The sequence below is a fragment of the Stegodyphus dumicola genome, chromosome 4 (assembly GCF_044657685.1).
Source record: "Stegodyphus dumicola isolate Sdum_Otavi_A_Nest chromosome 4, ASM4465768v1".
Lineage (NCBI taxonomy): Eukaryota > Metazoa > Arthropoda > Arachnida > Araneae > Eresidae > Stegodyphus > Stegodyphus dumicola.
In genome coordinates, this window is record NC_140771.1 from 26,698,108 (window position 1) to 26,723,449 (window position 25,342).

Consider the following 25,342-nt stretch of genomic DNA (forward strand, 5'->3'; position numbering starts at 1 on the left):
TGATGATATTAAATATAATAAACAATAAAATTAAGTTTATTAAAATGAAATACAGAAATTTAAAATATTTTATTTACAAACTATACATTTGTTTTAATTCTTATAAAATAAGTTTTTCATATTTTTTGAGTAACTTATCACTGAGTGTAAAAATTCTCTTCTAATTTAAAGGTAGTTCAATCCCAAAATATAAATGAAATATCAAGTTCCATTACATTCAAAAATATTATTTTTAGCAATAAAATTTCCAATAAAATTTTGTCTTATAATCATGTAAATCAGGAAGAACTTTTTCCCTGAGATATTACAATGTTCACACCTGAAGTGGCATTTATCTTGTAAACCATATGAGTATAGTGTCCTTTTTCATATTCATGAGTCACTATCAGTACTGTCATGGCGCTGCCTTTTAGTATAATTATGTTTTGACTTCTCAATAATCCTACTTTTTGAATGTGAATAAGAATAGTTTTCAGAACTTTGTGAGTGATGTTTTCTGTAGACCTTTTCTCTCTTCGGTGGACTTTTTCTAGATTTTGATGATTCATATTCATTTGTATCAAAACTTCTCTTACTCTTTTTACATTTTATTCTTGGTTCTGAATCAGATGAATATTCAGAATCATCTGAATCCTTGTGGCATTTCTTAGCTTTCTTTTCCTTTTTATGCTTTTTTGAACTTTTTTTGCTTTTTTTCCTGAAAAAAAATTAAAATACTGTTTATATAAAATATCATACGAATCACAAGAATTATTCCTACACATTTAGCATTAAGGGGGAAAGGGCAGAAAAAAGTAAAGTTAGAATTTCGAAAATATTATAAAGTGTTAATCAGTAAGCACAACTGAAAGAAATTAAAAGAGAAACAACAGAGACAGTGGAATCTAAAACAACATGCTTAAATAAACATACATGTTACATTTGATAAAAATGTTTAGAACCTTAAACTAGATGGACAAACTGGATTATGGTACATCACCATGACGGCTTACAGCCTAATGGGAAGGATGCTTTCTTTAGCACGTTGAATGCCTTGCTAATTTCACATGTTTGCCTGTCTGGCCAAAATGAATTTCTCATGTGCTGAATATTTTGGTGAAATATTAATTACAACATACAAGTTACTGAACTTATTAACTCTCAGGATGTCATGAACTTTAAACAAATGTCAGAAAAAGCTAAGGCCATAGGACGCTTTCATAAAGAGTGCTCTGGAAAAATTAAAAAAAAAAAAAACCTAGATAGGCTAAACGCAAAAAAACCAAAAATGTTGTGACATACTGTGCAGACTGCACTGGTTCACCTTTCATTTGCTTGGAGTGTTTCAGTACAACATATTGCAAAATGTGCGCATAATATTGTTGCGTACGGGTTCGTTTGAATTGAATGCACAAGTCTGATGAAAAAAATTAACAAAATTTATTATTATCACAACAAAAATGCTTAATTTTTCTCAGATATTCGTTCAGTATTACAATACCTCACAGTAGTTATCTTTTAACTACTCAAACATTCAAGAGAACTCAATTCAAAACAGCTAAAGAAAGCTAATCCGTGAATTCGCCACAGTCAACAAACAACAGCAGTTTTCTAAACAAACTCTTAAAACAACAACAAACAAAACTAAACTCACACGAACTGAGAGGTTTACCTCCTTTTATAAGATTTAAAATCGCGTACGAGAAATTTCTGGAATTTTCTCGAAATCAAAAAGAGATATTTATTTATTAAATGTTAAATGCACATACTCTTGTATTTTTAATTTTCCAGCTTAGCTTTCCTTTAATATTCATCATGCGCTACACTGCACGGGGAATAAAACAATTTAATTTATAATTCAACTAACATTAGTTATTTAAATATCAAATCCGTAACAATATTTAAGCTTACATGTTATATTTATAAATAAGATTATTTTTGTATGTTCTATATTGCACTAATTTCTTCACACCATTTTAGTAGTTGTGATAATATTGAAAATTTTAAAACCATTGAAAATCTACTCAATTTAAAAGTTTCTAGTAATTTTGGTTTCACCAGTCACCGGTGACCCCCATGACACTGTGAACAAACTCAGTGCAGGTCACCACTGACCTCCATGGCATTCAACGTGTTAATAGAAACTGTTTCATATCCTCATTACACATGGCAAAAACCATGAAAATTCCCCTACAGAATTGTGGTCTGAAACTTAAACTAGACCTAGCTTTAGATAATTCTTTTGTCATAAAACATTGTAAAAGTTTTTCAAGAAATAAATTAAAAATGTAAAATTTCAAACATGTTCCTTTTGCTTATTGATTTACTAGGTTAAAAATTACAGGAAAACGAAACAGTAAACACTTACTTTTTGTGAGCATTATAGTCTTCTCCTTTCTCAGATGCATTTGAAACAACTTCAGTTTTAGGTTTTGGACTTTCAAAAACAACCCCTTCATTCTTATGATTGGCATTTTTTCCTATTCCTGTCATCAGAGCTGCTCTTCGGCTAACAGGAATAAAAAATACAAAGTTTTGTAAATATGATTACTTATAAACATAATGGAAGCAAAATATTTAGAAAAATTTTTAAGTCAATATAATCGATTTCAGGTAACCCAATATCTGTTATAAGAAACACGAACATAATATATATATATATATATATATAAGTAATACTGAATTTTTCAGCATTCTACAATGTCTATGACTTGACATGAATCATCTGAAAGCCATCAAGAAGTTTTCTGTTATTGGATACCAGCTCTAAATGATGAGCTCTAGTCATAGCACAGGTGAAAAGAGCTATTACATGATTTATCAATCCTGATTACTGATCTAACCAAAATCAGACCAGCAAAAGTCAATTTCAGAGACAAGAAATGTTAAAATTTCAACTATTCTGTCTTTTGGTAGCTGTGTCATCTGTTGAAGAGTTTTTGCTTCATATTTTCTACAAATAAACAGTTTCTAAGAATTTTCTTCGCAAGTTGATGGCTTTTTGGTATCCAGTATTCTTTTCGAAGGCTGAACTCCTCAATGAACAAAGCGGCTTAATTCCACAATGTATGAACTTATCATGTTCTCTTTAAATAACTAATTCTGTAAATTTTACATTTTGAGGCAGGAGGATAGGATGTTTTTCCTTTGTTGGTGAAATCAGAAAATTTTGATCTTGCCCCAAGCTGCAATTTTCCTTTATTGTCAAGGAAAGGGGAAAACGGAAAACATGGACGACTTCATATATATGTTTTTATCAGTCTGTAATGCAGAAATCTCTGAATTTATATGCTACTCTTTGCAAGCCTGCTGAAAATATCGTGGATGGAAACGTCAAGGAGAAAAAAATGCAAAGTGAAAACGATGTGGTACAAAATATCATCATCAAAAATAAACTGGTTCAAAAACTTCACAGTTTAAAAACATCATCAGCGAACCGATTGTGGTAAAAAATAAAGTACCTATAAATCATCGCATGACAATAACACACACACATGCGTTTTTCAGGTTTTAAAAGCTGTAAATCCATTTTTGCATAATGAAAGCAGGATATTTTTACTTTTATATTTCATACTTTGGAATGAACTAATAAATTTTTGCTGAAAAGTAAGAAGGAAACGTAAAATTGAAAATGAGTACAAATTGATGCAACTAATAGCATTTAACATAATTTTAAATTTATATAGTTAATTAACAAAAGTCATTAATTAATCTTTTTTATAAAGCTTTACTCATAATTTTTCATGCAAAATACAGCCTAAAAATGTTTAAACAAAGGAAGATAAATAATTGTGTGAGGTTACCTTTATAAAAATTGTTTAGTTAATTATCAAATTACTTCCTTTCACATTTGTTAATCTGATATTGTTTTGATGAAAATCATATCTTGTTTTAATTCCCCTTATTCTTAAAATGTTGCTCAAATTTTCTGCACTTCCAAATCTTTATGCAAATATGCATTTACAGCTTATAAAACCTGAAAAATGCATGTGGGCGATGCTATCATCATGTAGTGATTTGTAGGTGCTTTATTTTCTACCACAATATTTTCGACGATGTTTTTAAACTGTAAAATTTTTTAACCGCTTAATTTTCGATGACAATATCTTGCACCACGACCTTTTCTCTTTGCTTTTCTTTTCTCTACAAGGTTTTTGCCTTGCATTGTTTTCTCAATGACGTTTTCGGCTGGAACCATTCTTCGAATTCTTTGGATAAAAAATTCTTCTGCATCTTTAAGTTCTTTAGCTAGAGGGAATATCTGTTAAGTTTGTATTTTCATAGTTTTCAAAGTAAAGTGTTTACTCCAAACTGTTATTTTTAATATTTTCATAAGATTGCTGTACTTAAAAATATCAAATAATCTGTCTATTTCTTATGCAATACATTTATATTGTTGAGCACTAGTAAACTTCTTTCCATATTCTAAATTGTCTTATTCAATAGTGTCTACATTACCAGAGGGCCAAAATTTTGAAAACTGTAAAAGTGGTTCATGCCAACAAAGTTGGCTATTTCTTAAGTTACTAACAGTAGTTCATTGTGACTAACGTCGGAAGGGTTGTCTTTCAGAGGGCAATAATATCAGTTACTGCTTTTATGAAGTTTCTGAATTTCATAAATTGTGTTTTCTATGAATGGTTTAAAGCTTTCATGGGATCTGCTAATCCAAATATATATTACTTGTGAATCAGTTTAATGTAAGGTGATTACTTTTTATTTTAAATATTTTGCAATTTTATCATTCAACCTGGCAGACAAAAGTGCACCAAAGAGCTCTAATCTAGGAAGGGTAAGTGATTTCAAAGAAGCAACTCTACTCTTGGAAGCAACAAAAATTATTTTAAAAGTTCTGTTGTTCAAAACTATTTTTAGATATACTACACATCCAAAAGCTTTCAGACCAGCCATCAGAAAAGCTATGGAATTCTATTTGTTTCATATCTACATCTAACATTCCCTCTAAATAGTAACAGAGAATCCTGAGGCAGTTCTTCCAACTAGACATTTCATTTACAATTACTAATACTAAGCATAAAAGAAAAATTTATGTTTAGAATAAATTTTAAATGAAAATGTTCACAGTATTGTGTACAAGAATTTTCAATCATACCTACTAGTTCCAACACCATCCACTCTCTCAATATTAAGTTCATCACGCACACCAACATTTCTTCTCAGAGCTTCACTCATTTCCTATAATAATAATAATAATAATAATAATGCAGCAAAACAGTAAATAATGAAAATTGTGATAAAATATAAGCATACTGGAACTAGCTTTGTTTCCAACAATTTTCAACTTCTATGTGCCATTTCAATTAATTTAAATTTTTTTAGCTAGAATTGAATTAACACGCATTACGGGCCCTAACAGAAGAAAACTAATAGAAAATTGCGGCAAATTGTCTTTATGTTTCTTCTGTTAGGATTTTTTTTTTAAAATTAATTCATCTACTTCTTTGATAGGTAAGAATTAATCCTACATTTAATACAGAATTTTTTAAAATTTTTAACTGAAAACTTCTTTCTCTTGTTTGTACATATTGTAGCAATTATAACAAATAATTTTAAACAATTAATTTTGCCCATGAATGGCAGTATATCACTATGAACTCTGGCGAAGCCATATCTTTATTTCATACTACACCTTTCTAGGTTGTTGTATAATTTTGGTATTTTAAAGCAGTTCTAAACATGTAATGATATTGTATCTTTTAATCACAAATATGTAATATTTTTTATCATAACAAAACACATAATCAAGTTTTTATACAAAATTACAGTACACATAAAATTATTTTATTATTATTATTATTATTATGCTCTCAAAAAACTTTTGTAAATTTGTTGATGTTATTATGACCTTTATTTTCAAATTAAAACCCATCTTATTTTAAATATTAATTTTAGAAATGGACATTTAAATTATGAATCCTTAATTAAAAAAAATTCTTTCAAGCCTATCATTGATCTGAAAAGGAAATATTGTGGAGAGGAAAATAAAAAAAAAAATAAATAAAATAAAATAAAATAAAAAAAACCCACCACATTTATTTTTAAAATGATGTCATACAACTCTTGCCAATTTGTAGGAGTTCAAAAGAAAAACACGTTACACAGTCTACATGAAATCTAGGAACAATATTAATGCCAAATTTTAAAATGTCTCTTGTGGCACTGATCATTAGTTCTGGCACTAATAACTAATAGAAACTAATCAACGGGCGTTGATAATGCAGACATAAACGAACATAAAAGCCCCCTTCCCTCAAAAAAAAAAAAAAAAAAAGGCTAGTGAACTGTTTATCAAATGTTACAGACTGCACTAAATTGGCTGCACATGATGGCATCCTGCTTAAATGCCATGACTGAGTGAATGTTGCAAGATATTTTCCCCTTCCTTAATATTATTAACTTATTTATATCTCTGCACAGTGACAATAAGTTAAACAATGAGATCAATCTTATGTATCACTCGAGTTAAAGGGAGGATACCGAAAAGGCACTTATAGCAGCTATAGAGTATTCTGCTGAGTCCAAGGCACAAGTGACTGTGACAGTAAAGGAAGCTTTCTTATTAAAAAATAGTAGCACCTTTTAACTTACTGTCTTCTACAGAAGGAGTTTTTATATAATAGTGCTATCAAAATATGGTGGCTAATCACTTTTCTTTCATGTTCAATGTTTAGCCTCAAAGTGGTGATTAATTTCAGTAATATAATGCACTTCACACAATTATTATAACCCACGACAGCTCAAGGATTACTGACCTGGGATGCACCCCATCAATTAGTCTCTTTCACACTGTTGTTTGAATGTTTCTGAGATGCTGAGGAGGACAACATCAGACATCAATTCTATGATTTGAAGATAATCCAACATCAGTTACCTAGTGAGAGTTGCAAAAAATATTGCCAAAAAGCATAGTTTGCAATTCTTTTGGAAGCATCACCATCAAATTAATTGATGCTTTGATGCAAGGAACTACTTGCTATTAAGGAGGTGTTAACAAATACCTTGAGAATTCTGTTAAAAAATTTGATATGCTATGAAGGGCCTGAAGTATATTACAGTTACTGAAGTGCCGACAGTGATCACTGACGACACCCATGACACCATTGCTAGTAGTAGCAATGTCCCAGGAATAGCACAACAACTGGATTTCAATCTTTCAGCAGCATGGCAAATCTTGTCAAAAATTCTTCACTTCTACCCATACAAGGTAAGCCTCATGCAGGAATTAAACACAACGATTATGATAAATGGGTAAGCATTTGCTCTGATATTTCTTGTCAGGATGAAGGTCAAGAATGCTTGGCTGTGGAGAATTCTGTGGGAAGATGAGGCTCATTTTCACTTAAATGGGACAGTTAATGCTCACAGTTCTCAAACTCAGGCATCCAAACAACTTCTTGCATTTCAGAAATCCCATTGCATTTCGCAGAAGTCGCTATTTGGTGTGGCTTCACAGCATATTTCATCAGCGGACTATTCTTTTTGAGAACATTATTCTAACAGGAAGCCACTCATGTATCATTACTCTGCAAAGGTATCATGATATGCTGACTAATTTGTTATTCCTCTACTTTAGCAGCAGCAGTTGCTGTATCAGGTAACGTCTATGCAAAATGGAGAACCATCACATACTAGTCTATTGGTATAGCAGCTGTTGCACCACCACTTTACAGAAGAAAAGATCATAAGTCGCTTCCTTCCACTTCCTGGCCACCTTGCTCCCTGGATCATGTGATTTTTTCCTATAGGATTATTTGAAGTTCTTGGGTCTCAACTTTAAAGGTTCTACTTGGACAACCTTAAAAGACAACATATCACAGGCTGTGCTGAGCATTCCTGGTCATATATTATCAAATTAATTGATGTAATTGCTGAGCATTCTATTCCAGCACATAATGTCAAAAACATTGTGTACAGGATGGAATGCATGATCCATGAGAAGGTGGTCATATTGTAAGAGGCCTACCCTCACCAATGAAGCTCTTTTATTGAATTACAAGATATGGTGCCCTGATATATCATCTCCATAACCCTTTGTGACAGTTCATTTGCTGCATTAAAGTGGTAAATTTCTCCTTTTTTACTGAACTTTCTAGTTTTCAGCTGTGTAGACAAAAACAATGCCATATCTTCTCCAACTGGTAACTTTTAAAACTATATTTTTTCATGGAATTTTTTTTTATGTCACCATTAGTTCTCCTACCAAATTTTATGGCATTCCAGTTGATAGAATGAGCTACAGATGGCTCTGAGAAGTGCTAAATTAAAAACAAACACCTGTATGAAATATTTTGCATAATTAATAAAACTCATCACATAAGTATAGAAAAAGAATGAATTATTAAAGATTTCTCAGAGCATTTATAGCAATAAATCTGAGAAAACATGACTAGATTAACTAAAACTAGATTTCTCCCATACCCATGCAGTAGTATATTCTGAAAAAGCATACTACTTGAATTTACTGGATATCAATGCAACTATGGACTTGCAGTCATTTTTTAAGAATTTTGGACTGATTGCAATTTTTGTTTCTTTGGAATAAATGAACTTGAGTTAAATTTCGATCAACCTGCATAAAGGATCAACTGACATGATATCATTTTGCAAATATGGGTAAATGTGTAATATTTGTATAACTAAGCAAATATTTAAAAGTTTTTTTTTTTTTTTTAATATTTAAGTAACCAAGTTTTAAAAGGATGTTCTTACTGCCCATTTGATTCTCACTGTCTACCCAACTACACTTCAGATCATAACATCCCTTTTAATCTCTTTTAGGTCCACTTGGGAGGGGGAACAGTAGCATCCACATTGGGATACATTTGTTTAAATAAGTGATTCCCAAATGTCATGGCATCCCAGGAAGCTGCAGCCTCTTCACGAGAGTGCTGCAAAATATTATAAAAGCTTCATAATTAATTGAATTAAGAAATTTAGCATTAATTAAACAAAAAAAAAACCTAGAAGTAAATATTACCTATATTTTTTGGTGTGGTTTGTTTTTCTTGACCCTGTATAAAAGTAAGGTTGCCAGCGCAGAATGTCCTTTTCACAAGGGCTCTAGAGAATAATTTCTTATGCTCTGAAAGATCTTGCAGAAAGCACATAGGCAACTTTGAGGGTTCGATTCAGTCAGTTGGTTATAATCTAAGTCTTGTGAAATTAAATTCAGTACTTCGTATAAATAAGTGGTAATATAGTGATATACAGTACAAAGTCCAAGATCCAGACTGGAGATCTGGATATTAGATCATCAGTTTAATGCTTGTAAGGTGGTATATAGAAATTATAAAATTAAAAATATGAAATAATAAAGCATTTTGGTAACAAAATTTACCAAAAAAAAACTTAAATATTTATTTGCTTACTTTATTAAGCATTTCTTTCAATGTAAGATGTTTAAGTTTTTTTTTTTTTTTTTTTTCTAATATTTTCTCTTTAATTCTGTAGACAGACATAATTTCTTAGTTACAAAGTTCCATTGTTCAAATTCTGTAATTGGTGTGTCAAGCATTCTGACTAATTTGTCAATTGAAATTTTTTCGTTTTCAATAACTTATCTCTCACTTTCTTCTTTATCGGAAGTCGTATTTTCTGGATATAGAACCATGCTACGGATTTTGCCATCAGTTAATTGATTGATAATTGGAGCAATGCCATTGTAATGAAAAATTTCTGCTATATCGTCGTAATTTATTACCGCTTCTCCACACTGCTTTAAAAATTCCATTAATTGGAAAATTTAACCTTTGGTTTGCGATTTCTGAAAATCTTCAGATTCGTAGCTATCATATTCATCAACTTCACCATGAAATATGCTACCTGGCCATGTTTTTAAGTATCTGGAGACACATCCTCCCACAAAGCAGATTTTACACTAAAATATTAAAAACAATTCTTGAATTCTGTAGGCTGAATGATTGACATGTAATTTAATTAATTGACATGTAATTTAAAGAATTTTTCACTAAAACTTTAAGTGAAGTACGAGCCAAACAGTTGTCTATACAATCAGGACAATTTTTGCATTATCAGGTAAACCAATTGAATTCTGCAGAGTTTTGGGTATGAAATGATTTTCAAACCAATCATTCATTAACACTTGTGTCATCAGTGTACTTTTATCTGCATGACATATAACGGGACACTCTTTACTCCTTTAAATGCTCGAGGTCGTGCATTTTTTCCGATTACAAAACGTTTACACTTGTATGTTCCTGCCATATTTGAACATGCAAAAACTTGCTAGTCTTACTTTTGAATCTTTAACATGAGTTGGAGCCTTTTCCGTAGAGGTTGCCAAAGTATTTTGTAGTACATATTGCCAGAAAAGACCAGTTTCATGAGCATTGTAAATTTGTTCTGGAGATAACTATTAATGAGTTCAATGAATTCAGCTGCAAATAATTCAGCAGCTTCAGTATCAGCTGAAGCTTTTTTACCTGAAATTCTTAATAGCCTTATACCATGGCGATTTTAAAATTTTGTTAACCAACTTGTCAAATATGTGCACTCAGTTTCCAAGTTCATTTCTTAGTGAAATATTTTAGTTTGCACCATTAGAATTTGACCGGTCAATGGCACAACCTCGCTGTGATGCTCTCTGACCCTTTCAGTTATCACTTTGTCATGATCTTCACTTTTAGCATTATGAATAATTTTTCTGTTATTCCTTGCGAGCAGGTTATCGGAATCCACAAAAAATTTAAAAAGTTCATTTTTCTGTTTTCTTGTGTCATATATAGTTGACTTTCCAATGCCATATTCCTTACATACCTTGGTGACATGACCTTTATCCATTTTTTTGCAGCAATTCCACATTTTGTTTAATGGACATTGAAACATGCTTTCCCTTTGTAGATCCTGTTGCAGCTCCAGAATTAGAAACTTTTTACGACATGATCGAAAGCTTAAACTTTTATTTTCATCAAATTGCTATAGTAAAAAGAGCCTGCAAAAAATAATTAAGCTAGATCAAATCAGAAAGTTAAGGAATAGCACAATCTGCTATATTGGCTGAAAATCTATGGAATCAGTAAAGTATCATTTTAGCCTGGCTTAATAGCATCCACTATACATTATTGGCTATGTATCACGACATTGGCAATGAAAGACAAGTTGTTCTGCTTCAACTTGCTTCTATCGCACACTAGATATCTATCTAGATATCTTACGGCTTGATGGAGTCTCTGTGGGTTCTGGTTACCTAGTGCCTCCCTAAGTTATAAATTTTAGCGGTTCCTAAATTTTGAATCCCAGTGCATTCCCTAAATTCTAAAAATATTTTCATCCTTTAATTTTGTTGCCTGGTTCTTCTCTAAATTCCAAAAATCTTATCTCTCCTAAATTTTGCCACTCAGTGCGGCCATACGAGATCTGGCGCCGGTTCTGAATTTACGTGAAAAACAAATCAGTAATTCTGAACTCTTATAACTTAATAGCACTAAATGTAATCTTTTGTCCTATGGGTATCATTAACAAAATCTGTTTTTAGCATATGGAAAGAAATTTCTCCTCGTCAATATTTCTTAGTGCATTTAACTTAGATCTGTAATCATTGCCAAGCATAAGAATGTCAATGTAAAAGGTTACCATAATCTGTACTAATATAAAAGATTACTAATATAAAAAATAATTGTTTATTCATTGCTGCATGAGTCAGTACTCAAGTGTCATGTGTTAATAAACGTGCTGATGAAAGCAAAATATAATCAATAATGATTCACCACGTTGGCATCATAGCTATAAAATGTTAGTAGGCGTAAAATCAACGATGTTTCTATCTAGAATGTTTCGATTTGAGATATATTCCAAGCAGAGCCAAATTATTGATCACACAAATTTATGCTAAATTATTGTTTCTTCAATAACAAGGTATTTTTTTAGTGCCGAAGGAAAATTAAGAATCAGGACTCTCCACATATTTTATCTATGGAGGAAAAAAAAAGTTGGTGGTGGTTTTGAGATTTTGATTTTAGATTATTCTAGATATTGCACACCTGGATCTCGGACTTTGTACTGTTTATGTAAAATATAAAAAATATGATGGATTTGCTCTACGCGAACAGGCAACCTCTAATTAACTTTCCACAATTTAGGATCTTCCCCCTAGACCAGTATTTTCGAGGACATTCCAGCTTATTATGTAACTGCTCATATAAATTACGAATTCACGCCATTTGGCGTCAGAAGCTGTTTCCTCTCTCTGCTGCTGCTCTTCTGCCTTTCTTTGTTCGAATACTATGATGCAGTGAATTTAAGGTAATCATATTGAGTAAAGAATAAACAATCTGCTTTTTTAATTGAACTAAAGATATGCAGCTATAAACTTAAATTCTTCTGTGTCGTCATTGGATGCCGCCTGAACACTCAGCCACAACAATGTTCGGAACTCATGTGCCTGACTGCCAAAATATTCCATACATATACATATATATATATATGTATATAAAATGATAAATTAGTTCATATAGCTAGCATGTAGCAGATAATAAACAATGATAAATTAGTTCATGTAGCTAGCATAGTTAGTGTTATATTACTTCTTGTTTGTTGTCTTTGAAAAACAGTTTTTTTTTTTTTTTTTTTTTCTCTTGTGTCTTTGATGATGGACGGATTTTTGAAAACTAATAAACATAATTATGCATATAAAGAAAATATGAAGAAATGAAAATATCATAAATATGATGATGGTTATTTAGAGTTTGGTTTTATGTCAAAAGAAATGAATGGTGAAGAGAGATCACAATGCAAATTTTGGCAGTGGAGTGTATGCTTTCAAGTAAACTGAAGTGCAATTTAGAAACTAATCACCACAGCATGCATGGTTGTCAAACCTAGTGACATTTTTGCTAGGACGTTAAAAGAACTAAATATATATATATTTTAAGACTGCATCAATGCCAAACAATGCTTTGCTACCATTTTACAAGGTGGTTTACAGAATAAGAAGCCTCATATCCTTGCAGAATAACTTATTCTACTGGCTCCTGTAGATATGGTGAACATTGTGATTGTTGAGTCTGCTGGGAAGCTATTTTTAAAAGTACCTTTGTCCAATAACACAATTAGTTGGAGAATACATCATACAGAGGAGGATATGAATGTTCAATTAATTGAAAAAAATTAAAGGAGTGGAATTTGAATTGTAGCTAGATCAGGATATGGATAATAATAAGGATGATCATTTGATATGCTATGTACGGTATATAGATGGTAATAATATTAAAGACGACCTTGTGTTTTGTAAAAATGTCACTGCACAAGCAATATTTAAGGACCTGTTTCATATTCTTGATACATTCATGTCTGAAAATAATTTGAATTGGTCTAAGTGCGTTGGTGTCTGTAATGATGGAGCTTGTTCCATGTCTGGCTGCTACTAAGGATTACAGGTGCTTATTCGAAGCAATTCACTGATTGACAGTATGGACCTATTGCATTATTCATACAGAAGCATTTTTGTTCAAAGCATCTGAGATTTTAACTGAATCATGTGTTAGAATGTGCGGTGAATGTGGTAAATTTTATACTTTCATGTCCATTGAAAGCAAGGTTGTTGAAAACTGTATGAAGATATGGGAGCCAAACATTCGTCTTCGTCGTTGTACTGTTCACGATGGCTATTTTGTGGTAAAGTTTATCATGTGCCTTTGAAATGCGGCAAGAAATTTTCATAAAGAGGAAGGATACAAAGATGCAGAAGAAGATTTTGCTGATGCTGATTTTTTAATAAAACTGACATATTTTTCTGACATTTTTGAAGATCTGATTTTCTTTAATCTCTCTCTCTGCAGGGAAAAAACTCGTACCTTTTGCAGTTAAACAGGGGAAAAAATCAGCTTTTATAAAAAAGAGCTCAAACTATGGAGAAGATAACTGAATTGGAGATGCAGGGAAAGATTGCTTTTTAATACTGAAGCAATTTTTAATCTTAAATGAACTTTCTCAAGATATAAAAATCCATGTTTGAAAGGCATTTATCACAATTAATTACAGTCAAAAGTCTTAAATCCGGACTCGTTGGGACTTCGGCGATTCCGGATTATCAGTTTTTCTGTATTATGGATCATCAGTTTAAATCTGGTAAGATGGCATGCAGAAATAATACAATTAAAAATATGAAACTCTTCCAAAATTTACAAAAAAAAAAAAAAAAAAAAAAAAAGCTTAATATTTATTTGTTTACTTTATTAAACATTTCTTTCAATGAGCGCATGCGTAAAGCATACATTACACATAGTCGAAATTAGAAAATTGCAACCAAAAATTATTTGATGTGTATTTGTTTTTATTTATAATGATGAGGAATTTGATTTAAATCATATCAAAGACGGAGTACATCCAGATCAAACACTAATTTAGTGAGGAATTATAAGCTGAATAAAATAAAAACATCTGCCCTGAAGATGGGAATAGTGCTGACAGATCAACCTTCAGTTCATTGCGTGCTGCGACTCCCCCCCCTTCTGCAGAGCAGTGTGAAATTGATAAACAGATTTCGGAATGGTTAGAGAAACAGATCACCTCTCTGTCACTTTCTTCATGACTTTATCCATTTTTTTGCAGCAATTCCATTTTTTGTTTAATGGACATCGAAACATGCTTTTGCTTTGTAGATCCTTTGGCAGCTGCAGAATTGGAAACTCTTTTTGACATAATCGAAAGTTCAAGCTTACTTTTTATAAAATTGCTCTAACAGTTTGCAAAAAATAATAAGCCGGATCCAATTCGAAGATTAAGGAACAACGCAATCTGCAACATTAACTGAAATAGATAATTAGATAATTTTAGCTTAGCTTATACCATCTGTTATACATTAAACGCACATGTGTAAACGTATTATGCCCATGCTTAAATGCACACAATACGCATGCGTAATGCGCATGTAAATGCATGATGTATTTACGCATGTGCAGAAAGTTTGTAGCTTTGAGGTTTTGATTATAGATCATTCCCGATTATGGGTGTCCACATCAAAGACTTTTGACTTTATCTGGTTTGAGAAATACTTTGAAAATGAAAATTTTGACAGGTTTGCATGGATTCAAGATCCATTAAACTATAGGGTTCCATCGGAATTTACCTCCGCGGAAGAAGATAATCTTATCAAGCTACCCTGCGACAACGAAAACAAAATTTGGCAGCATATAATTGACAGAATTTTAGATTTCAATAAAAGAAGAATATTCTCTTCTAAGTGATAAGACTCATGGGACTTTTATTCCATGTTTGACATCATATTTGCATGAAGCTGAGTTTTTGGCTGTCAATGTAGTAAAAAGCAAATACTAGAGCACAATTCAATGCTGAAAAAGGACATTAGGGTAGCCATGTCCAGTTTAATTCCACAATTTGAGAACATGTGCAGTTATCTGCAGGCTCATCCATCACAATTATTAATTTAATGTTAATAAAGTTTAAAAAAAGTTAAATATTTAAGATGCATAAGTTATATTTATTTTTATTTCTTACTTACAATTACTCATACTTTTACTTAGGATGGGTGCCATGAAAAAATTTTAATTAAAAAAAGGCTCTGCAACTTGGAAAAGTTTAGGAACCACTGGTTTAAATGAATAAAAATATAATAATTTTTAACTAATAAACTAAGATATAAATTAAGTGTGAAAAATTTATTATATTAATTCTTTCAGTGATTGAAAAGAATGAGGCTGAGAGATTTTATAAATGTAAAAAAAATTGTTTATATCCCTACCTCTTTTGTCAGATTCTGAGATTCTTTTCTAACGATATTATGACCACTAGAAAGAAATATAAAAACATTATAAAAATAAAATTAAACACTTAACATTTGAAAAAAAAAAAAAAAAACATTGTATCAATCCAAGTTGAGTACAAGCCTAATGCAGATATGACATACATTTTTAAATCTTCTCTTAAACATTAGACAATAGTACTTTATTTACAAATAAAAGTTCCTTCAAAAATAAAAATCATGCCTGCATCACATGTTAACTGTGTTACTTGGTTCTGGGCAGGTAATATTGTACTGCCAAAAAGGTTTAAGAAGTTGGTGGCAGAGATGAATGCCATTCCACGAGAAGCCTTCCAGAAGTGTTTTTGTTGGTAAAAGAATCAGTGGGCTAAGTATGTAGAGATACAAGCAGCCTACTTTGAAGGGGATTAGGGTTACCCTCCAGGGTTTGTAGCTTCATTTTAGTTAAAAAAATAAGCACATATAAGCCCATTTTAAGAAAAAAAAAAAAAAAAAAAACAAGCATTTGTCTAATTACATTATACACACTGCATAACCTTAAAAGAAAAATTAGACTTGTAATTTAAAATATAAGAAGTGCAGTATTTATTAAGAGAGAATAAGCATTACCTCAACCATGGAAAACAATTACTTTTTTTTTTGCAGGACAATGCATTCACATGGATTCGTCTTAATTAAAGACTTCAGAAAATTGCTAAAACGTTCCAAGTCCCATATGGATTTTATGAAATTTGATTAATATACATAAGAATTAAATAAAACAAAAGTAATAGTTTTTTATTAGTTAACATATTTACTTTTGGGATTAAATTATTTGTAAACAAATTTGAACTCAATATGGATGGACTTCCTAAACTTCAGTCATCAAAATTTGCTAAAATTCCTCAGCTTATATACAGAAATATATGGCAGTCCATTTCAAAACAGAGCAGTTTGTTTTGTACAGATCAGTCGATCTCTGTGTTTAGAGAGAAGATAACAGCATTTCTTTTTCCTTAATAATGTGAAATGAACTTTCATGTTATGCTTCTAATGCTGAATTGTGTTGGGACTTCAAAAGAACCCACAACAAAACTACAACACAGTACTTTGATTGAATCTGGCAGCAGTGAAAAGAAAAACATTCAGAGTAGAGAGACTTAGGTAATTTACAAGAGAGCAAAGTATCATTTAGGTAGAATGCTGAACATTAAGCAAAATAAAACTTCAAATGCAAAAGGGTGATGTATTTGTAAATAAGTATGCAAACAGTAATTATTAAAGTTCTCTCTTGTCTGTTAGTCTTAGTATCCATTGTAGTAGTTGTCTATCTTAGCAGTTAGTCTATCTGTTATCTGTCTTGGTTTTTATTGGATTGTGTAAACTAACACTGATTTCATGTCCTCAAAACACTGATCCATGCCTAAAAGGAAAAGATAATGTTCATATTTACTTGCACACTTTATGAAATATTGAGCTAGCTGATTTAAAAGATTTATTTAATAGTTTAAAAAGCACTACACATATATTTTTGTATTCTAAATAGTTCTATTTTTATGTGATGTGTGAAAGAATTAAAAAAATATGCTTATTCTTTACTTTCATCATGCTCTTACACTGTAAATGCAATTACGACCGAAAACTATCATCACATTAAAAAACCGTACAGAAGATATCTTACAGTGCAATTAGCATAGCTTCTTCTTCTGCCTTTTTGATAGCTGCCAATTCAGATTTTTCAGCTTGAACAAGAGATTCATTTTTTCTTTCTTTTGCATACCATGATAAATCTTTACCCTTCTGCCAGCGGCCAACTGGAGCTTTTAGAGAATGTCCTATTACAGAAACATACAAATTTATTAATATCAAATATATATCATAAATATAATTATAATTTTCCTTTAAAAAACTGTTACTATTAAATGCACTTTAAGTTTTTGGCATCTTTTAAAGGTACTTTGTGACAGAAATTTTTTTAACTTGTTATATAAATATGATGGGAAGTAAACTGATAGCCCAATAATGGTTTTTTACTTAACATATAAAATTCTGTCTCATCTTTGTTTCCTGTCATAAGAGGTTCTCAGTGTTGAAATGTAGCAGAGCATAAGGTCTTGGACCCTTTCGTGATGAAAGGAGTAAACACCGCTGGGAGACGGCTGTTTCTTTTACACATGTCTCTCCAGATCTGGAGGGTTTTACTCCAGATTTAGTTTCATTGAGCAAGTGTCTCGAAGTCTAGCGGCGAGTTGGTCGTCAAGTGCATCCAAGAGTCTTTTAGTGTATCACGGTTAGTGCATTGTCGAGGGAGTGTGTTAAGCTCCGGGAATGACTAAACCAAAGAGTCGAGAGCCGTGCTCTGTGTGTCGTCGAGTGCATCGCGAGTTGTAGCTTGGAGAGTCTCGAGAGTACGTGGAGTTCCGAGAACAACCGAGCAGAGTCGAGAGCTGTACTCTGGTGCTTTTCAGTGAAGCTGTCTTCTGTGTATAGCCTGATAACCTGAAGGCTGTGTCGCTGATTGTTCCGGCGTGTTTATTGTAGTTCTTCGCCAACTGTGTAAACGTGATTTTGGAGCTGTCCTGAGAACACTGGCCAATAAAGTGTGTTTTGCTACTTCATCAAGTGTCATCATTATTCACTCCAAAACCACATGAACTTCATCATGGCTATCATTCAGTAACTGCCTAAATCTTGTAATCCATATTGTTTCCTTCTATTGTTTTATTGTTTTTTATTTTTTAAAAGTCATTACTGCGACAAAACAGGTAAAAAATATTAGAGGTAAAATTACTCTATCAGTGTTCATGTTCCATGCTTATTCATAATTCTGAAAAGACATTTTTAATTTTAAATAGAAAAAATCGGTACTTTTCCATTTTCCCGGCGTTAAAGTCGCCAATAATGGTACAATTGATGCCAAACGTAATATCCTTGCTGGTAACCTTTTACAACTTCATTTTCAAAACAATTCGCAGCCATTTCTTATCAGCTTGATTGTTTCTTTCAATACATAGATTTTTTACCAAGTAGTTCAATTCTACGCCCTAAGGCCATTCGCGGTAATAAAGTCAATTGGGATGCAATCATATGGCTCACCCGAAAGCGAAAATACAGAAAAGGCAAGGTTAAAGATTAAATTCATCCATTCTAATGAAAATGCACTAACGAAGTAAAGCACTGCAGTTTTACATAATTTCTGAGTAAGCTATAGGTACGAATTGAAATAATTCTTGCATTTAAACTTTTATTCCAAATTAAGATTTAACCTGAAATTAATGTAGATAATTACTGAGAGAATTAGATTTTTCAGTGTAGTTTACGTGAGATGAGATCACTTGGAGTCACGTGATATGAAAAGGCGAATTAGGATGTTGAACCATGAAAGCATAGTAAATTCTTAAATTAATATCTTTTTACAAATTTATTGGCTTTTTACAAAATTTTAAACCATATTAAAATGTTTATGCCTTCAAAATAAAAAATGCTTAGAACTAACATTTGTTAAAATTTTTTATGTGTACACTGTATGTTGTCGTCAATAAAGTCTGCTTGGCGAAATTTGCGCCGGCAAAACGGAAAAGTACCAAAAAATCTTCTCAATATTTAAACATACTATTTTTCCTTTACATAAGAATATTTTAAAACTCAATCATACACTTTTGCATGGTAAAATTTACTTTGTAAACTTGAAAGTATTATTATAAGATTTTTAAACTTGTGCAGATAAGTAAAAAAAGGGTAAAAGTTTACAATTGGGCACCCCTTGTCTTTTGGCGATTCTTTTTTGATGCCAAGATCGGCACCAGGAAGGAACAATTTCAAGATGGCCGTTACGCAAAATCAAAATAAGAAGTCAAAGAATTGCACAACTCTGTGTCCATTTACACATGAATCTGTTTTTACTTAAAAAAAAAAAATAAAAAAAAAAAAAAAACACACAGATTTGCACAAATTAGGTATTGCACACTGCCTCAAATTTGTCCATGTAAAACATCAATCTACACTCATGTCCATAAATTAAGGATAATGCAAAATCAGGCAAAGGAAGAGTTAGAAGCAAAACAAATTTGACTTACTTGTAAAACTTATTTATTAAACAAAAGGTAAAGAGCAAAAAAAGATGCTATATGTTTGATATTATTAAAATAATTAGCGATTTTTTCTCCCTGGAGCAAATTACAAAAAAAAAAAAAAAAAAAAAAAAAAACTATTTACAGAAAAACAATATTACATGGTTGGTATGATTGTTAATACACAGTCCAGTCACATTAATGTGACCATCTGTCAAAAGCCAGAATAACCACCTTTCGCAGGGCGGACTGCTACGAGACGTGCAGGAAGAGAGTCACATAGGTCCCTGAAGGTGTTCTCTGGGATGTTGAGCCATGCCGACTCTAATGCCGTGGCCAGCTGCGCTAGATTACGCGGTTGAGGATCCATGGCGCGAACAACTCGATCGAGATGGTCCCACAGATGCTCGATTGGGTTTAAGTCAGGTGAGTTTGCTGGCCAGGGGAGGACGGTAAACTCATCCTGGTGCTCTTCGAACCACGCACGTACACTGGCAGCTGTATGGCACCTCGCATTGTCCTGCTGGAAGATGCCATCATCCTGAGGAAAAACAATGCGCATGTAGGGGTGAACATGGTCCGCAAGGACAGATGCGTACTTGTATTGATCCATTGTGCCTTCCACAATGATCAGTGAACCTAGAGAATGCCAGGAAAACATTCCCCAGACCATAATGCTCCCGCCTCCAGCTTGGACCGTTCCGGCAATGGTTGCAGGGTGTTTCCTTTCAGAGGTTTCATGCCTTATACGCCAACGTCCATCTGTCCGATGGAGCATAAAACGCGATTCATCCGAAAACGCAACCTGTCGCCACTCAGTGGACGTCCAGCTGCTGTACTGGCGTGCAAATTCTAGCCTTCGCCGTCGATGAACAGCAGTCAGCATAGGTGCACGAACCAGGCGTCTGCTTCGGAGGCCCAGACGCAGCAATGTTCGCTGAATAGTACTTTGGGAGACACTTTTGGTAGCCCCTTGGTTCATTTTGGTGGTCAGTTGCTCAACGGTAGCCCGTCTATCTGCCTGAACGCATCTCCGCAACCGTCGTTCGCCTCTGTCATCTATGGCCCGTGGTGCACCACATTTGTTACGTCGCTGATTTTGGACAGTCCCATTTTGCCATGCACGGTACACTTTTACCACGGCGGCACGCGAACAGTTCACAAACTCAGCCGTTTCGGAAATGCTTCCACCCTTGGTCCGAAAGCCAATGATTGGCCCTTTTGGAAGTCGGATAAATCGCTTCGTTTCTGCATTACGCCAACGATTGAAATGTTTTCCGAAGCCCTCACACACCCTTTATATACGCTCAACTGCACTGTGCTGCCACCTGCCTTCTGTGATTGGTTATTTAACTCTGACATGGAAAGTACGTGGTGGTCACATTAATGTGACTGGACTGTGTACATTGTATGTCTCCCAGACGATGCAATACAGTCCTTACAACGCCTAGGCATGCTGAGTATCAAATTATCGGTCTGATCTTGGGGGATATTACACCACTCAAAAAGCAATGCTCTCCGAAGTTCTGGTAGACATGTAGGAGGAGGTTGACGGGCTGCAACTCATCGGCCAAGCATGTCCCACACGTGCTCTACTGGATTCAAGTCCGGTGAGAATGCTGGCCAGTCCATATCCTCCGACTGAAGGCATTCGCTTACAACGTTTGCAGTGAGGACGGGCGTTGTCATCCATAAACACAAATTGTGCACCTATGGCGCCCCGAAACAAATTTACATGTTGTTCCAGAATGACATCCCGATAGACTTGGCTTGTCATGGTTCCAATTTGAACATGCAGGTCAGTTCTGGAATCCAGAATAATTCCACCCCAAACGAGCACTCCTGCACCGCCATAACGGTGTCGTTCAATGATGTTTTCTTGGTGGTAACAGGTACCTGGAGCTGTCCATATGAAAGTTCAGCGAGAATCAGACTGCAAGCTAAACCTGGACTCGTCGGAAAACATCACACAAGCCCACTGTTGCGGTGTCCACAATGCATGCTCTCTACTCCAGGCTAACCGCAGGTGACAGTGAGTTGCAGTAAGTGGAGCGCATCTGACAGGTCTACAAGCATATAGACCAATCTTCCCTAAGCGCCTGTACACGGTCTGCCTTGAAATTGTCGTACCAGTGGCTGAAAAGAGCTGACGAGACAGATCTGAGGCTGTGCTCCACCTGTTTCTTTTGGCAGTAACTGCCAAATACCGGTCCTCATTTGGCATTGTAACTCTGGAGCAACCTGTGCTGTAATGTCTACTCACATTACCATCATCTTGGAATTGTTGCCAAAGCCTGGAGATGACACTCTGGGCAATTCCAAGTTCGTCTGATACTTCCAGTTGGGTGCGCCCACATTCCACACGGCCGATAAGTCTACCATGTAAAAAGTCATCCAAATGCAACCTTCGTGTCATAACTATTCAGTTATTGAACTGAAATGCTTATAAAGCGCCTGCGAACAATTTTACTTCTTTGCCTGTATTCCTTATATATCACTCTCTTCCACTCTCGTCATTGTGACGTACCATCGGTGTCATCTGGTTACTTCCTGAAATTTGCATATGATTCTTGAAGATGTGTGTAGTTATTTTACAGGTGATATATTTATTTTAGAGTTCGATTTCCGGGTGACTACGAATTATCCTTAATTTATGGACATGAGTGTATTTTCATTTAAAAAGAAATCAGGAACCAAAACAAAGTTAAAACTATCATGGTAACCAGAAATGAGGTTTGATCGGCAAAATTAAAAAAAAAAATTTGTCGCTAATCGAAGGGGCACCCAATTTTACACTAGAGCCCAAAAAGGCAAGCATGAACAACAAATTTACATAATAGCATATTTATTTAAATAAAAAAATTGACTTAGTAAGTTACAGTTTTTTTCTCATATTTTTAAACATACCTAAATAGTTTTCTCTGTGTTTATCAGTTTTGACACTTTCCCAGGTAAACTGGTCAGCACCTCCACGAACACCACCTCGTGATGGATTATACATCTCAAATAAAAATACTATTGGTGTATAGTAAAGGCAACAGACATTTCTTGATCCTGCAACACAGAAAGAAACATCAGCATGCATAAATAAGTGTGCATATCATATCCAAAGCAGACACTGTAAAAGCAGTAGTGCTTTAGTTATCCCTATTTCATTTATCCAGCTTGCTTGTTCTACTTTCTAGACCATAAAAAAATTAAGCCTATTGTTAATTTATTTACACATTTCTGATATATTTTGTTCATTTAAATAATATTAAAGATAATAAACATATAATTAAGAATTAGTTAAATTAATTTAGATGAATGTGTAGACCAAATTAATTAGGTTATAATGTTCAGCTACTTGGATTAAAGCAGGGGTTTTCAACCGCTGCTAAAAAATAGGTGGTACACAAAGAAGCTAAGTATTTTTAACTATTAAATTCAAAAGATAAAAACCCCAATATCCTGATTGAGTTTTTTCTCTAACACTCATAAATTTATGTGATCTGAGCTTTGTTCAAGAGGGGCAGTAGTACTTTGTAATGCTAAAGGTTTTATATTTTTGTTTAGGTGGTACGCGTTAGTCAAAAGGTTGAGAACCGCTGGATTAAAGCATTCATCAAAAGGGAATTATAGACTGCATTAGACAATAATACATTAAATAATACAACTATAACCTTTTTTTTTTTTTTTTTTTTTTTTTTTTAAGAGCGTTAAAAAACCTTACTTCCTTTAAAAATTATTACTTAGTCATAAGATGCACTTCTTTTCTAAAAACAAGCATACACAAATGTGATGACATTGCTTCAGTTCTCTTTCCAGGCACAAAATTTTCATATTTAACCATGTAACACAACTGCAGTTACTTACTTTTTATTAACTTGGTAAAAGTACATTTATGGGTATCTCTTGGCGAAAATTGGCGGTACACGGATACCGAGTTTGTGCAATTCTTAGACTTATTATTTTGGCTTTCTGTAGTGGCGATTTTAGCGTCACAAATCCCCACTACACGAAACCAAAATAACTCAAATAACTGCACAAACTCAGTATCCATGTACACATTCACCTATTTTCAAGCAAAACAACATCACAGAATTGCACAAACTAGGCATTGTGCACTCCCTTTATTCATAAACACTTTGACCTATTTTCACTTAAAAAGACATCAGAGAATTGCACAAAGTTGGCACTGTGCACTGTACAAAGTTGGCACTCGACTTCATCCTTGTACACACCGATAGATTTTTCACTTAAAAAGTCAACCCAATTCTAGGTAAAAGTATATTTATGGAACATTCAACTACTCAGGCTACCACAAGTGAAACAACAACTTGGCAATAAATAAAACAACAATTTTGCGATAATACAAGGGGTACCCTTCAGTCTACTCTAACAGACATTTTTTTAGGATGCTCGAGTGGTAAGTTAGTTATCATAAGACTCAGGACTGCGATAAATGATGCAGTTTTCCGCAGTTGCAGCACTTAGACGTACCTAAGTGCTGCAGCTGCGGAAAAGAGGGTCACTCTGCCTCATATAGAAATTATGAAATATTTCCTAGCCTTAATAAGAGACCTAAAAGGCCTTCTTCTAATCGCTGCAATGGTGTGAGTTATACTGAGGCTTTAAAATGAGGTAGTGAAGAACAAAATGGCAATTCCTCTTTGGAATCTGCTGCTATGGAAAATTTTCTACAAATCTCACCATAGGTAGAAATGGTATGAACTCCAGTAGTTTGCCAAACAGCAGTAATCGTACGGAATTATTGGAACTAATGAAAATTCTATCTGAATTTCAAAGAGCATTTGGAAGCAACCTACACAGGGTGACACAATTTTTTTAAAGTAAAGTGCCTGCAAATGACTTAGGTACTAAATCTAGCATCCTCTACTCTGTTATGGAGGAAATAAACGCTTTAAATTAACTTGTTATGTCGCTTATTTTGTGCTAATGCTTAGTAGATCTCTCAAAAATTAATTCTATAATACATTTATATTTAAAAAAAATATATGTAATTTTGGTTGATCGTAATTTTCTGTACTTAAATGCTTATATTTAACTGTTTAACTTTTGGTACCATCTCTTGCTTTAGTTCAGACTGCTGGGTATTTTTGCTTCCTCCTAGTTAAAGTCTACTCCTTATCTTACATTTTCTTAGCATCGCCACTGGTGCAGCCCTCAAACATTTCATTGACGACTTTTTCCACTTCCTACACTGTTCCTGATCAACGTGATGTCTACTTCGGAAACTCTATAATTGCCCTACGACTTCTTCAACCTAATGTTTTTCCTCTTCTATGCTTGGACACATTACAAGCTCGAAAATCGTCAACATTTTTAACCTGGGATAGCGCTGCCGCGCGGATGCAGATGTTTGCGAACTTCGTTCGCCTAAGTGGTAAGTTACTTTATAAATGTCAAAATGTCTTACTGTATTTGAATGCAGTAATGAAATAAGTAAATCAAGACTTTAATCGGGTAACCAAACTTTTTGCATCCACTATTTTTTTTAGGACAAATAGGAAGAGACACACAAAGTACACTTGTTTTGCATCCGTTAGTCTTT

General features: G+C 33.4%; 1 protein-coding gene across 2 annotated transcripts; it reads right to left on the minus strand.

The window, feature by feature from the left end:
- Positions 1 to 50: 50 nt before the first annotated feature.
- LOC118186494 (uncharacterized) lies at positions 51 to 25,342 on the minus strand. Of its 2 annotated transcripts, none has more exons than XM_085814626.1 (7): positions 25,208 to 25,342; positions 22,696 to 22,842; positions 17,400 to 17,553; positions 15,719 to 15,764; positions 5,093 to 5,175; positions 2,348 to 2,488; positions 51 to 697 (listed from the first exon to the last, which is right to left on the minus strand). In XM_085814626.1, the coding sequence occupies exons 2-7, from the start codon at positions 22,787 to 22,789 to the stop codon at positions 373 to 375; spliced, it is 843 nt and encodes a 280-aa protein (XP_085670752.1). In that variant the 5' UTR covers positions 22,790 to 22,842; positions 25,208 to 25,342; the 3' UTR covers positions 51 to 372. The 2 variants fall into 2 exon arrangements, with proteins under 2 accessions (XP_085670752.1, XP_085670753.1); XM_085814627.1 differs by lacking the exon at positions 25,208 to 25,342 and adding an exon at positions 24,854 to 25,194.